Here is a 15527-nt window from a genome sequence, read left to right as displayed (position 1 = left end):
AAAAAAAAAAAAAAAAAAACTCTAGGAGACTTTAATCAAATTTCTAGATACCAATTTAAACTAACTTAATCGGTCTAGATATCATATTCTCGACTAGAAGTCATGTGTGGTTAGACTAGTATATGTAATACCCAAAAAGAAGTTGTCTCACTTGTTTATGTTGAAAAGTATGGAGTTAGGCTTTACTATAAAATGGAGGTCCCTGGTTTCTTTTCATCCTACTTGAACGGTCCAAACCCAGTCGAAAAATATTTTTTTTTACGGCTTTAGGTCGATATTTCGACTGATTCGACTTGAGTAAAATATGATCAGACTATTCCTACTAGTTTCAACCGAACTCTTGTAAAGGTAAGGTTAATATGAATGTTTTTAGCTAATTTAAATTATTTGGAGTATGTTTAAATTATTTTAGTTAGTTTATTTGGAGTAATTTTAAATTATTTTATGAAAAATTTTGTGAGCTTATAGTAAAATTCTAATTTATGATGGTGAGATTCTTTGGGTAGAATTAAATTTGAGAGAGTAATCTTAAGCTAGTATCAAGAGGTCGTAGTAGCTTCGCGCTTAGGTCAACCAAGTAAGTGGTTCTACTATTGGTTTGGTTGAACGAATTGTTTTATGTATGATGACACGTGTTAATAGTCCAGCATGTGTCATATGTGTGATATGTTTGATGTTATGATACGTTTCACTATATGAGATGCCAAGATATGCCAAGTAAAATTAGAGTATAAATAAAATGTCATATTATGTGACGACGAATTATAATATGCTATGAAATGCCATAATACGTTGTCATATGATTATATTAGACCATGATATATTATGACGTGTTTGTTTGGGACCTCATGTATAAATGTATGTTCGTGTGCGTCAGAACATTTTCCTTTTATGATGAGTATGAATGCATACAGTATGAAAAGGAAAATGATCATCATGTTTATCATGACGCTACAACGGTCGTTATTCCTTATGGGTGTTTGACAACAGCACCAAAGATGCTAGCCTAACCAGCCGAAGGTCTAGTGGGTGTGCGACCCCGTCTGGTGGGCCCATGCTCGCACATGTGGGTCGTGTGTAGAGCAGTAAATACGCATCCAATTTGTCTGGTCGTGTTTTTAGAGGTATTATAAAAATATGTTGACTCCAGAAATCCAATCAATTCAACTTAATTAGATTGGTTCATGAGTTCTCTCTAATTAAATTGAGTTAAACTAAACTAATCATGTTTTACGAGCTAACATTTTACTTTTATTAAAAACAAAAATTTGAAGAAGCGACCCGAACAACTCAAACCAACTCAAGTAAAGAAAGTCTATAGTTGGGTTGTAGTGGGTTCATTATTTACAATCCGAACAATGCGATTGGATCTACAAAATGATCTAACCAGACTCGACTCAACCTGACCCACGAACAACTCTAGTTGTTTTGATTTCATGGAGCTTTTGAGTCCTTCGAACATTCTCGAACAACGAAAGCAAGTGATCTGTAACCCAAAGTCCGAAAGGAATCGTCTTTATTGGACCATATGCTATAAAGTATAGAGAAGAATAGGGTTCTGATTCGTTGCTTGATGTGTTTGAAATGGAAATATTAGCTTAGATTTGATGCTACGAAGGCTTGATTCCCAATTCACCATACCTGTTTTCAAGTCAAAAAGTTTGGATTTTTTCTTTTCAGAGAATATCATTACTTCAACATCACTTTTGTTTGTATTAAAGAAATTTTGGGAACAAACACTGCAAAAGGGCCTAATATGTGACCCGGCTTAGACATATGCTCGGTCCACGACATTCGACATAGTCCAACTTCTAGTCGACGATAGTTCATCCCAACCCAATGTTTATGTACACCTTTGTGCGGTTGGGTTGGGTTGTGAAATAATTTCGGATTGGGTTAGGTTACCAATCCAACCAACTCGAACTTTTGGGTTGAACCAAAAAAATTTCTCAACCCAATCCAATCCGATACATGTATACATGTGATGTCGGTTGGAGAGGAAAACAAAATACATTTATAAGGGTGTGGAAACCTTCTCCTAGTAGACGCGTTTTAAAACGTTGAGGGAAAGCCTAAAGAAGACAATATCTGCTAGTGGTGGATCTGGGTCGTTACAAATGGTATCAGAGCCAGACACCGGATGATGTACCAGTCTTCTCGCTGTTCCCCGAATGGGGGTAGACACGAGGCAGTGTGCTAGTAAGAACGCTGGCCCCAAAGGGGGTGGATTTGGAGGGGGTCCCACATCGATTAGAGAAAGGAACGAGTGCCAGCGAGGACATTGAGCCCTGAAGGGGGATGGATTGTGATGTCCCACATTGGTTGGAGAGGAGAACAAAACACCATTTATAAGGGTGTGGAAACCTTCCCATAACAAATGCGTTTTAAAACCTTGAGGGAAAGCCCAAAGAGGACAATATCTACTAGTGTCGGATTTGGGTCGTTACAATACCCCTATAACTTTTGTCGTAACCCAATTTTCGAGGCTCTGAATCTTGGATCGTGAATAAAAAGACAGATCAAAAGAAAAGAAAATAAGATAAAATAAGATACGGAGACAACCATACCAAAATTAAATATAAAATCAAATCTAAATATAAGAGGATGTTATTTAAATTTATTATAAACCGATAAAAATAGGTATGGGATACAATTACAAACAAAATAAAAAGACTTAAACTAAGATAGATTGATGCTCCAGAACGACCCACTCTATGACCGAACAATTGTCCAACATTCCTCCACTTCAACTGGTAGCGTGTGAACACCTGATCACAAAAAACCAAGGGAAAATGGGTGAGTACAAAAATACTTAGTAAGCAACTTACTAGTAGGCTCTCATCATATCCTTATCCTAGTAGGTATCCACGAGCTTTACTTTATGATTTAAAAAGAGCCTAGTCTCTACTACTATCTAAGTTTCGAGCGGTACACTCTTTTCTGGCGTTGCAGGTCTTCTAGATGACAAGTCTCATCTCTAGGGTGAATTATTTTTATGCTCTTATAGCTTGCTTTGCCTAAGTAGTGTTAAATCGGTGTCTTGGATTGAGGGGCTATCTCGTAAAACTCTTTCTCTAGTGGAGATAGTATGATGTGTGCTAGTCTGTTCGCCATCTACGAGAGGTTAGCTGGTGAACCCTTTCCACAAGACCATATGACACCCAAGGTGGGGGGAGCGACCCCTTTATGTTTGCTAGCTACTTGAGTCAATCTGTATGACTCCACGCCTTGCCTCTCAGGGCAAGTTCACGGTCGCGGCTCTCCACAATGTTGGGCGAATAGTCTTCTTAGAGCACTACCCTAATCATTCTAGGCCTAGCTCCATAGTATTGGTACCGGAGTGGAAATGATAGTGGAGGCCCTTGATGGCACCATTAAACTGATGACATTGTACATAGTGCTAATGATTGATCTGGAGGCTACCTTTGTCATTCTTGAATGTCGTGGAGGTCTGCTAGGTTCTTAAGGACATTTAGGAAGTTTAAAACTTGTCTCTTGTATCCTAGACGTCTAAGACCAACACCTCGAGCTAATCCACTATTTAGGTGCACATAGGTCTATACCTTTGATCGTTGCTCATGATTCTGTGGTGCAATATTTACTATAAACGTACTGACCTAGGTCAACATGTAAACCACTCTGGCTACAATGCTTTAATCTTAATTTGGTTCTCTAGTGCACGCTTGTTGGGGAAATCCTATCGATCACTTAAATCACGAAACATATAATCTAAATGTCACCACAATGATATCTGGGAGTTGAGGAGGTCTATTGGACTCCTAACGCTGCTAGATGGCTTGGATTAGATATTATTCACGTTCATTTATTTTCCATTGATTTTCAATGGCTTTAAAGTACTTTAACGAGCCTGGTTAATGGGTACATGTGCACGTGAGTAGATGGTACGCATATAATTAATATGCATTCAGTTTCCACATTTATTCATATTTTTCATCGAAATGTCACGACATGGATTGATATCATTATTTTCTCATACAAATGTAAACAAGCTCATTAATCATACGACACCGACCCATTATTTTCTCGTCCATAACGTTCAAAAACTTCACATTCGATCCTTCGATAGTATTTGGAGTATAAGTTCATCGAGGTTGCAATAAGAAGAACCTCCAAACTTGCAAGATTCTTCAGCCAAATTCTTCAACTCCATAACTTTCTTCTTCATATCCTTCCCTTTCTCCCCTTCCATCACCTCGTTAACACATCGCTTGACCTCATCCCTTTTCACAACGCTATCAATTTCCAAACCGATCCCCCATTCCATGCAACAATATCGACAATTCGTGGGTTGATCAGCAAAATAAGGCCACAAAATCATAGGCACTCCCGCACAAAGGCTCTCGATAATCGAATTCCAACCACAATGTGTCAAGAATCCCGCCACTGATGGGTGTTTCAATACTTCTTTTTGAGCACACCAACTCGCTATCATTCCTCTTCCTCGTGTCTTTTCAAAGAACCCAATTGGTAAAATCGTCGAATAATAATCATAATCATAATCATCTTCGACTCCAATGACAAGATCTGGCCTTATGATCCACAAAAAGGGTTTCCCACTATTTGCAAGTCCCCATGCAAATTCGACAAGATTTTGGTTTGTCATCACGGCTATGCTACCAAAATTTACGTAAACCACCGAATTGGGTTCGTTCGAATCGAGCCAATCGAGGCAATTTGGATTCTCTTCCCAAAGATTTGTAGCTATTTTTTCTAATTTCTTCTCCTTTGTTTTGTCTGTGAACAAATGGACTGGACCAATGGTGTAAATGGGAGGAAGAACTTGAGAAAGAACATCCAATACTTCTTGTTCCAATGCATCAAAAGTGTTCAATATAATAGCTGAAGCTTTTGCTGTTCTTTCTGTTTCTTGAATTACAAAATTTAGAAAGATGTCATTTGGATTCGTTGTTCTTGCAAAGCTCGGTAGATCTTTAAGTCGGATGTTTTTCATCCCTCGAATCCAATCTATGGTGGTTTCGAGGTACCTGTTCGTCAAATAGCTTTCATCTGCAAATCAAAACTCATGAACATTACGAAGAACATGCTGAATTAATGAAAATACTAGTGAACATGCTATCTAAAATATATCATTAAATTTTTAAAAGTTTCAGTAATTCCTTCGAATTAAAAAAAAGTTCAAAAAATATCTTTACGGTTAGGGTTTAGATAGAAACCTGAGCACTTCGTTTTAATAATATTCTTAAACTCTAAGACATTATTTATTTACCTCTCCTAGATTGTTTTACTGTTATAGTAAAAATGTTTTAAACTTTTGAAGATTCATGAGTATTTTTTAAACATGTTATTAATAATTTCGTTATTAATATCTTGAAAACAATTCAAAATTCAGTAGAATCGTTCATATACTAATAGTAATAATATTTTTGAACTTTTTACAAAAATTTAAAGTATTTTTTTAACTTTTAAAAAAAATTAAATGTATTAATGAAACTTTTAAAACTCTTTCGAAAGTTAAAGGAGGCGTTATTGAAATAAAATATAAATCGTCTCTATTCAAAACTAAGGTAAAACTCTAATTTGGTATTTTTTAAACTTTTTTTTAATGTTTAAAGTGCAAAGTTTAGGAGTAATTTTACGCTTAGAACGACTTTCTACGTACTTGAAAACATAATTTTTAACGTACACCGAACGTTTCTTAAAACGAAAGTAAATAGTCAAAGAATTGGTCACCTTTCAATGGAGTAATCCCTCGCTTCACAAGTTCACCTAAATTGCTAAATCCCCACAAGCTGCAAGCACTAAACGGCCAAAAGTGAGCCACCGGAATGCTAAACTCAGTAGCAGCTCGAATAGTGAACGACATAAAACCATCACTAACAATACAACTAACAACAGGAAAATCATCACCATCCTGGTTAAGTTGAGAAAGAAGGCTGCAAAAAGGAGCTAAGAAATCATTGGAGACAGCGATACAAAGAGTCGGTAGGTCTTGCGGGGCATCGATGTCGTCGTCGGCCACAGGCATGCTATCAGGAATCGTTCTAAAGCGAAAGCTCGGTAAGTCGTCGAGAGAATTCAAGCCTCTCGACTTGAGTATACGCTTATGATTGTATTCGGTGTTGATGAATGTTATGTGAAAGCCCTTTTGATGAAGAAGCTTTGCTACACTTAGCATTGCGTTTATGTGGCTTTGTGCTGGGAAAGGAATGCATACAGCATGGGGCTTATACATGATTTAATGTTCCTTTCTTTTTTTTACTCTAAGTTTGAACAAATAATGGTTTCCATAGTTTATAATTTATAGTAAAGTTTTGTTGAATTATTCCATCTCCAATAATCATTGTAGTGGCTTTCATGGAATAATAAGAAGGTAGTGGGGGACTACTAAAGAGATCATATTGTTCTAATATACATAAAATACTAGAATGGTCTCGTTTAAGTTGGTTTAGGATTTTGACCTTGGTAAGAGCGAGTTAGGAATTGGACTACTAAAGATTGTGCGTTTGAATGTGTTTGTCATCTTTGTTAGTCTATGTTCTATGTCATGGTCATGCTTGTCTAAGATATGTTTATGAGATTCTAGAGGGGAACGATAAGCATTTTTTAAAACGGTGTGAAAACTTGTCTCTCTTTACAAAAAAACTTGAGGGGAAACCCGAAATGAAAAATCGAAAAGAAATAGAAAATAAAAAAAAAATATCAAACGAGAATGATCTTAACGATACTAGTGAATATAATAACAAATATGCTATTATGATGATAGCTACTTCAAACGGGTGTCCGGTATTAAGAGCCATTAGAGAATGCTGGCCCGACAAAAAAAAGGGTACAGGAGGTGTGCGAACCGACTGGTGGGTCCATACTCGCACATGTGGGCCGTGTGTAGGAAATTAATTACACATCCAAGCTGCCCGTTAGGATAGTCGCTGTAGAAAAAAACAGACTATTATGATAGGTCCCATATATAAAATTGTATATGTTTGTATTTAACCACAATATTGGGTCACTTATATTTCTCTAAATACTCAAGCTACATGCTACTTACATTTCGAGTTAAGGTAAGACATTCATGTACGGCTGACGACGACATCGCAACTCAAGACGATAGCACATGCGTAGAGCAGCCACATTAATTAAAAACATTTTATTTAGTTTTTTGTTCAGTCGTTTTAAAGGTGTTTTCAAAACACGCAAATTCATGAGTGTGTTTTAAGATGAATATTATCTTTCATGAAAGTTTAAATGAAATATTTCTGCTTTCAATGTTTATGATATGCATTGCTAAACTCTCTTGCCTACGTGTTTTAATGCAATTGACATCTCAAATACTTCATTCTAAAATGTTTTCTATTCATTTTCTTTCAAAAACGTGAACCGAGACTAAAGACTAGGTCCGATTTTTATACAAATGACTTGTTAGTCTATTAAAGCAAATGTTACATAATCGTTGAAGAGTGCAATTGTGACACCCGACAAGCTAATAAATTTTCTACTATGTTGTTTGAAAGGCTATGCAAGGTCGGAGATGAACTTCAACATTGGTTGATCTTCATTTGAAACATTTCCGAGCTTACGCTCAACCACGCTTCACTTCTTATAGTTAATAGGGCATGTTTGGTGGCTTCTTTTGGACTAATTTTTTTCTCCAAACTCTTATGAAATGCCTACTTCAAACATATTGTTAGTTAGAATATGAATCAATATTGAAATAGGTAGCGTAAAGTTTGTAAATGGTGCTCGTTCTCCATACTTCTTATCATAACGAAAGTGGAATTTGTGGCGTTCAAAGAGAATTGTGGAATCTATATATCGTTCGTTTGAACAAGAATCGATATTGAAACAGGTAGCGTAAAGTTTGTAAATGGTACCCGTTCTCCATACTTTTTATCACAATGAAAGTGGAATTTATGGCGTTCAAACGTAATTGGAATAGCTGATAGTATGGGAATTACTCGAAATGATTCTTAAATTATATTTTTTTTAATATAATGTTCTATTTTCACCGTTTCTTTTAATAATATGATACTTTTTTGTCTATTTTAATATTAGAACTTTAAAGATAATGGTTCAATTATTAATTAGGATCGATGTAAAAGACTAAAATACCCTCTAAGAATCTAAAAGTATGAAACCAATTTCATCGGTTCTTCATTAAATTGCCCTTTTGAGTAAGCACCTTTCATCATGTTTATCGAACTGTTTTTCTAGTGAAGGCTGACATTAAATTCGATCTATCCTCGAAAATTACCTATTTATCCTCGTACACAATTTCGTGTTTGGTAATCATGGTTGGAGAGAAAGTGAAGGCTGACATTAACGTCGATCTATCCTAAAAAATTACTTATTTTTCTCGTACACAATCTCGTATTTGGTAATCATGATTTGGAGAGAAAGTGAAGTCTGACACATTAACATCGATCTCTCCTCGAAAATTACCTATTTATGATTTGGAGAGAAAGTGAAGGCTGACACATTAACGTCGATCTCTCCTCAAAAATTACTTATTTGTCCACATACACAATTTCATATTTGGTAATCATGGTAATTGTGTAATCATAGTTTGGAGAGAAAGTGAAGGCTGACATTAACGTCGATCTCTCCTCGAAATTACTTTTTTGTCCTCAATCTTGTACTATCGTCATGAATGCACCACGAATATATTGGAGTAAGATGTATCTATTTTTTTTCAATTTTATCCAAAATTTATTATTTGGTGTTCAAATAAAAATGTTGGATTAAAATAGTATTTTAACTTTATTTAATTAATATTTAATAATGGTAATTGATTTGATACTTCATAGCATTAATTAATTAATTTATTTTAAAAAAAAAGCATATGTTTAAATTTTAAACAATGAATAAATATATGATATTTGTCAAATCTGATATATTCCAATTCTCTAATGCTTAAGGTCACACAACAAAGGCCATTTTGAAGGAATAATTTAAGCTTTAATGGAGTCCCATTTATAGAATAATGCCCATATCTCAACAACTTTGCCAAACAATAATGCCTCCCAATATTATTGTTTCATGTAAATATTTTATAGAATTTAAGTAATAAACAATAATATTTTTAACTATTTTTCATTCAATTTTATGGTACAAGACAGACCTGCCATTATGATTAAAACTAACATGATTATATTCGAATGGACTTAAATTATGTCGTTGGATTCTTCGGGTGTGTATCACCATCATACATATAGGGTTAAAAGTTGAATAATTGTATGAACTATATATTTTTAGAATAAAGATACGTTTATTTGAGATCTCAGGTCGATTGGATAGAAGAATGAAACATTTTTTTATAAAGGTGTGGAAACTTCTCTCTTATAGATGTGTTTTAAACGGAAGCTCGAAAAAAAGCCTAGAGAACAATATTTATTATCAGTAGGCTTGGGTTGTTACAAATGGTATTAGATACAGATAGTGGGCAGTGTGCCAGTGAAGATCTTGGACCTTGAAGGGGATGGATTGTGAGATCTCACATCGATTGGAGAGGGATAAGGGTGTAGAAACCTCTCTCTCAGCGGACATGTTATAAAACTTTTGAGGGAAAGCCCGGAAGGGAGGGAAAGTCCAAAGATGACATTATTTGCTAGCGGTGAATAGTATAAGAGCTAGACACTGGGTGGTGTGTCAACGAAAACACTGAACCCCTAAGGATGGTGCATTGTGAGATCTCACATCCGTTGGAGAAGGGAACGAAGTATTCTTTGTAAGGGTGTGAAAACCTCTCCCTAGTAGATGTCTTTAAGACCTTAAAGGAGAACCTTAAGGAAGAGCACAAATAAGAAAATTTCTGCTAACAGTGGGCTTGGATTGTTACAATAACTCAGGAAAACCCATCGAGTACATGATTTGCTAACGGTGGCTTTGATCTATTACAATAACCCTCCACACTACGAAATTTTTCATCCCAAACAATCTAAAAAACAAAGCAAATTGTAATAATATTCTATCACGTGTCTTTTAATCTAGTGCGAGTGTTTTCCACAAAGAGAATTTGTGTTCAACATATAGGTCCATGTATATCACTTTAACAAATACCTAAGCATTAAGTGAGATCTTCATTACAGCACTCTCATGCATAGATATTTTTTTCAGTTTCATACACATCGACCCTATGAGAGAGTATGCCTCCGTACCAACGTCTAAACACATTGTTTACCAATGCTATGGAAGAAAAAACTCACTTCATAGGATTTTGTTCTTGTGGTCTAAATTTGAGACTTCTTGTATTTGAGCTTGCCTCTTAGAACCTTATTCAAACGCTCTATTCGACCATCAGCCTAGAGTTTGACGGTAAAACTAAAATTTATCTTCGTTTTGAGTATCTTTTGTAACTTTGCCAAAATGTTCGAAGTTTTTGTCAGGTCATACCATATACTACGAAAAAACATTCGCACAATTGTATCAAGAAATTACTATAAGTACGACCTCTAGGGGTTTAAATGATCTCTAATCATATGCACAACCCATGCTAGAATCATCATCATGATCGATATCTCCACCTAAGCTTGATTTAGCTAATTTTAGTGGTTATTAGGGCACTAAAATTTTCAAATTCGGATTAACTGAAAACTTTATTTAAACTGAAGGATTGCTGAGTTCATGATTCATCTAATTACATATGGATTTTCTATCTTATTTCTTCAAGAAAACAAAAAAAAATTGCGGATCTGAGCATCAAACTTTAAGAAACAAAATTACTAAAATGTGTATGGATATGATGTTGTGCACCTTTAACCAGCATCCTTACCACTTCTCCTGCAGGTATGATCTCCTTGATTAGTCCAACTCCTTGCCCAGCATACATTGCCATGCTCTCGATGTCACCTTTTGTTGTCGCATTCGGCACGGTACCCGCAAAGCGACGTATATCTATGTCCTGTTCCAAGCAGGAAAAATATATGATTTAAAAGTAGAGCACAACAGAAGATTCTCAACTTCTTCATTTTGTAAGTAGAAAAGACGCAAGGGGAGCTCACCAAGCCATTAATTGTTGAACGGCCGATGACCGGCTGGTTGCTTTCGTTTTCATTGGCAGGAAGTGACTTCCAATCATCGTAAAAGGGTGTCTGTAGAACACGCTGTGGTGCACCAGGCCATCTTGCACGCCCAAAAATGTTTGTATAATCAGTTGCATCCAGTTCCACCAACTTCCTCTTGTATGCAGGGTGAGCGTGGCTTTCTTTCGTAGCAACAAATCTGCAGTATTTCATTTTTTTCTTGTGTACTCAATTTACAATTGCAACAAAGTTATGGAGTAAAATTCAAATCTCATGAGATATGCTTCATCATTAGATTATATAATCGTTCTAATTACGAGAATATGATAAGGATAACGACAAGTTTTGAATTGCACCAAATGAAAACAGGTTTTCAGCCTTGAACTATCTCGTAAATGGATTACGATGTGACATCAATTGTAACAGCTCAACCAAAGGTCACCGCTAGATATTGTCCTCTTTGGACTTTTTCTTTTGAGTTTTCCCTCAAGTTTTTTAAAACGCGTATGCTAGGGAGAGGTTTCCACACCCTTATAAAAAATACTACATTCTCTTCCCCAACCGATGTGGGATCTCACCGTCCACTACCCTTCGGGGCCCAGCGTCCTCGCTGACACTCGAGCCTTTCTCCAATCCTTGTGGGACCCCCCAATCCACCCCCTTCGGGACCCAACGTCCTTGCTGGCAAACCGCCTCGTGTCCACCCCCTTCGGGGCTCAGCCTCTTCGCTGGCACATCGCCCAGTGTCTGGTTTTGATACCATTTGTAATAACCTTGCCCAGTGTCTGATTTTGATTCCATTTGTAATAGCCCAAGACCATCGCTAGCAGATATTGTCCTCTTTGGACTTCCCCTCAAGGTTTTTAAAACGTGTCTGCTAGGGAGAGGTTTCCACACCCTTATAAAGAATGTTTCGTTCTCCTCCCCAACTGATGTGAAATCTCACATCAATATCAATAAAACTTCCTCCAACACCATTTCTCCATGGCTTAGACGAATAAAAGTTACACATTTGTTTAAGAATGTGTCACAGGTCATTAATGAAGTTTCTGTGCCAACATGTTTTGTTACCATACTTTGCTTCATAACATGGAAAAGGGATCACGGATACGGTGACTCTCGACAGAACTCGACATAACATGTGACATTATTCTTAAAAAACGAGACACTGTTTCTAATTGAGCACCGATTTATAGCATGGATCTAGCAGTTTTCTAAAATACATTTCAATCACAGTTGAGCTTTACTAACCTAGTCCCAAGGCAGACGCCACGTGCACCAAGGGCCAACGCAGCGACATAACCTCGTGAATCTGAAATACCGCCAGCCGCAATTACAGGTATATCTTTATCCCCAACAATATCAACTACCCCTGGTAAGATGGAAATCAAACCTTCCTGTAAAGAACCAAGTATATTTGAGAAAAGTTATGATATGGTTTAAGTACAAATGTGTGAAGAGTATGATTAATGAACACAAGAACTAATGTAATACCAATGACTGAAAGCAGCAAATAACAATACTATCAGTTCTTATTACAGCGAAATTAGAAGAATGTTCAAATACTTTTTATGACAAATACTTTTAATGCCACCAACTGGAAGCAAAAGATATAAGAGCATCAAGAATTAATCAAGTTTTCTAGGAAGAAGAAGCTTTATACTTGACCAATAACATGTCCTCCAGCTTCCCATCCTTGCACGATTATTGCATCAACACCAACATCAACGGCCTTTCTCGCTTCCTCAACACTCCCAATCTGCAAAAGTAGTTGTTCAAATGTAACATACTCCAATATGAGTAGAGGGAAAAATCTCATATTATATCATTAGGCATTAAGTCATATAACCGAACATAAGATTTAGGTCTCGTTTGATAACCATTTTGTTTTTTTTTTGTAACAGCCCAAGCCCAAGCCCAAGCCCACCCTAGCAGATATTGTCCGTTCTGGCCTGTTATGCATTGCCTCCAGCCTCACGGTTTTAAAACACGTATACTAGGGAGAGGTTTCCACACCCTTAGTAGCAGATATTGTCCGTTCTGGCCCGTTACGCATTGCCTCCCGCCTCACGGTTTTAAAACACGTATACTAGGGAGAGGTTTCCACACCCTTATAAGGATTGCTTCGTTCCCTCTCTCCAACCGATGTGGGATCTCACATCTTATTTCATATCTTATGTTAGCATAAAGTAGATAACAAAACAAATAACTTCATAAGAGGAAATAGTATTTATAAGCTTAATTTTCAGAAACCAAAAACCAAATGGCTATCAAATGAAGCCTTAACAAGCAATCGACTTGAATGAGATATGCAAGAGAACACTCACTTGTGGAATAATTTTCACCCCAGCAGAATGAACTTGATCCACAAGATCCTTTGAACATTCTCCCCAGTAAACTTGCACAACTGCTACCTTTTCAGCCAATATGGCCCTTAGATTTTGCTCATGAGGAAATGCCAAAATGACACCAACTCCAAATGGTTTATTCGTTAGCGCTCGTGTCTTTCTTATCAATTCTCGTACATAATCAGGCGATTCCTGTTACAAATAAAACCCTAAATGCTTCAAGCTCCATTACAGTAAAAATTCACTAACCAAAATCATGTAGTTTCCAGAAAATTTTCCCTACACTCCTCCATAATTTCATAACAAATCATCACCAAATCGTCGGCATTCATATTAAAAAATGTAAATAAGCAGTTACAAAAATGGAAAAATCGCAATCATTCATATCGATCAATAATGAAAGTATCAAAATCCAAACAGAGCAGTATGATCGACCAGGCAACAATCAATCACGGAATCCATTCTAAAAAAGATTAAACTCCGTTTCCACTCAAAGGAAAAGAAAGGAAGAAGAGAAAACAGTAAGATACCCAATCGGGAGCTCTGAGAAGACCGAGCCCACCGGCATTGGCGACGGCAGCAACAAGCTCAGGACCGGAGATATCAGGTCCAAGCGGAGCCTGAACTATGCCGTACTCGAAACCCAGAATTCCTCCAAAACTCATCTGATTATTGTTTATCTTCGTTTGACAATGGATTGATTGAAGGAAGTTTGAATTTGAATATATAGGGAGTAAGTAGCAGTGGCAGCCATGGGAGGCGGGTTTGAAGGTTTCGGTACGTGAGAGCTACCGGATTCAACACGTAAGCAATCACGCCGCGCACTCGCTTTATTCCGTCGAGTAGTGTAAAACGACGACGTAACGAACGACGTGTACATTTTTTTTTCTTTTTCTTTTGTTTATTTATTCGAATTATTATTTTGTTATTATTACGTCTTCCACTATTTGAGTGGGAGATTAAGGAAAATAAAAAAATAATAATTCAATTAATTTTTTTAATTAAAAAATTAATTAAGGAAAACTTTAAATCATACCGTTTAAACATAAAGAAGAAGCAATATTCGAATTTATTTCGTATAAAAATAATTCTTGCTTAAAAATACTCAATAAGTAACTCCACTGGAAGTAATCATGACTTAGACTAACGTAATTTATGTGTATCACTTTCATACACATAGTTTCATATAGATCACTTCTATGTACATTGAACTCATTATGTGAGTATCACTTTCATAATCCCGAGACATCACTAGATATTCATCGTTTTTAGGGGTGTACATGGTTCGAGTTGGCTTGGGTTTGAGGATTTTTTTGACCCAACCCAAAAGTTCGGGTTAGTTGGATTAGTAACCCAACCCAACCCAAAAAATTTTCCAACCCAACCCAACCCTCTATTTTCGGGATGGTCCAAAAAAATTTTAAAAATTAAATTTGTATGTCCTAAGATGATAAAACAATTACTACCTCTAAGTTGTAGATTAAAAATATCAAACTCTCTATTGCATCTATATTATCGCCTATAAATATATAAAAAATATGCAATGAATCCAAGTTACCACATCTAATTCCCAATATATAATCATTCAACAAAATGCCTATAAATTTACCTATAAATATGTGAAGAATATTCAATGAATTAATTCAAAAGTTACAACATTCATCCAACCCTCTCTTGCATTTTTAATTCCTACAAAAGAATAAATAACATCTTGAAAGTTAGTACCGTTTTAAGATTGTTTGGATAAAGCATAGTATAACTTCAAATATTTTACTTACATGACGTTGGTGGAACTTGAAAGTCTTAAATTATCTGAAAAATAAAATATAAATTGTGATATAACAATACATAATACATCTTAACAAATAGACAATAAATAGATTTGGAGTTACTGTTTCAACAAATCTCCAAATCTTCAAGTTGTTCAGGAATATTTAACGATACTGATTTTCTACCGATCCAATTTTGTGTACATATCATAGCTTCCGCTGTTTTAGGTGTCAAAGAGCTCCTAAAATAATCAAGAATCCTCCCACCCGTACTAAATGTTGATTCAAAAGATACCGTCGACACTGGAACGGCCAAAACATCTTGGGCAATTTTCAATAAAACTCTATACTTAAATTCATCAAGTTATTCACTAGGGTCAAATAAATATCGATCCACATCATTCTTTAACTCG

At 36.1% G+C, this 15527-nt stretch overlaps 2 protein-coding genes across 2 annotated transcripts; both read right to left on the bottom strand.

The window, feature by feature from the left end:
* Positions 1-3911: 3911 nt before the first annotated feature.
* LOC111485999 (7-deoxyloganetin glucosyltransferase-like) lies at positions 3912-6248 on the bottom strand. Its single transcript, XM_023132985.1, has 2 exons — positions 5713-6248; positions 3912-5028 (listed from the first exon to the last, which is right to left on the bottom strand). The coding sequence occupies exons 1-2, from the start codon at positions 6212-6214 to the stop codon at positions 4067-4069; spliced, it is 1464 nt and encodes a 487-aa protein (XP_022988753.1). The 5' UTR covers positions 6215-6248; the 3' UTR covers positions 3912-4066.
* A 4304-nt stretch (positions 6249-10552) lies between these two features.
* LOC111486071 (nitronate monooxygenase-like) lies at positions 10553-14141 on the bottom strand. The gene is made up of 6 exons (XM_023133077.1): positions 13876-14141; positions 13325-13537; positions 12661-12756; positions 12249-12394; positions 10977-11196; positions 10553-10876 (listed from the first exon to the last, which is right to left on the bottom strand). The coding sequence occupies exons 1-6, from the start codon at positions 14008-14010 to the stop codon at positions 10682-10684; spliced, it is 1005 nt and encodes a 334-aa protein (XP_022988845.1). The 5' UTR covers positions 14011-14141; the 3' UTR covers positions 10553-10681.
* Positions 14142-15527: the final 1386 nt, after the last annotated feature.

This window comes from Cucurbita maxima, unplaced genomic scaffold (genome assembly GCF_002738345.1).
Source record: "Cucurbita maxima cultivar Rimu unplaced genomic scaffold, Cmax_1.0 Cma_Scf00011, whole genome shotgun sequence".
NCBI lineage: Eukaryota > Viridiplantae > Streptophyta > Magnoliopsida > Cucurbitales > Cucurbitaceae > Cucurbita > Cucurbita maxima.
The sequence above is the reverse complement of the archived record's forward strand: the minus strand, read 5'-3'. Positions and strand labels throughout refer to the sequence as shown.

What these genes read in the sequence shown, in the direction of transcription:
- LOC111485999 (XM_023132985.1), bottom strand. Translation starts at nt 6,214, where the DNA reads ATGTATAAGCCCCATGCTGTATGCATTCCTTTCCCAGCACAAAGCCAC. An exon ending in AGGGATTACTCCATTGAAAG is followed by an intron (nt 5,029 to 5,712) that starts GTGACCAATTCT and finishes TTTGATTTGCAG; the next exon opens with ATGAAAGCTATTTGACGAAC.
- LOC111486071 (XM_023133077.1), bottom strand. Translation starts at nt 14,010, where the DNA reads ATGAGTTTTGGAGGAATTCTGGGTTTCGAGTACGGCATAGTTCAGGCT. An exon ending in GGGTGAAAATTATTCCACAA is followed by an intron (nt 12,757 to 13,324) that starts GTGAGTGTTCTC and finishes CTACTTTTGCAG; the next exon opens with ATTGGGAGTGTTGAGGAAGC. An exon ending in GAGGACATGTTATTGGTCAA is followed by an intron (nt 12,395 to 12,660) that starts GTATAAAGCTTC and finishes GGTTCTTTACAG; the next exon opens with GAAGGTTTGATTTCCATCTT.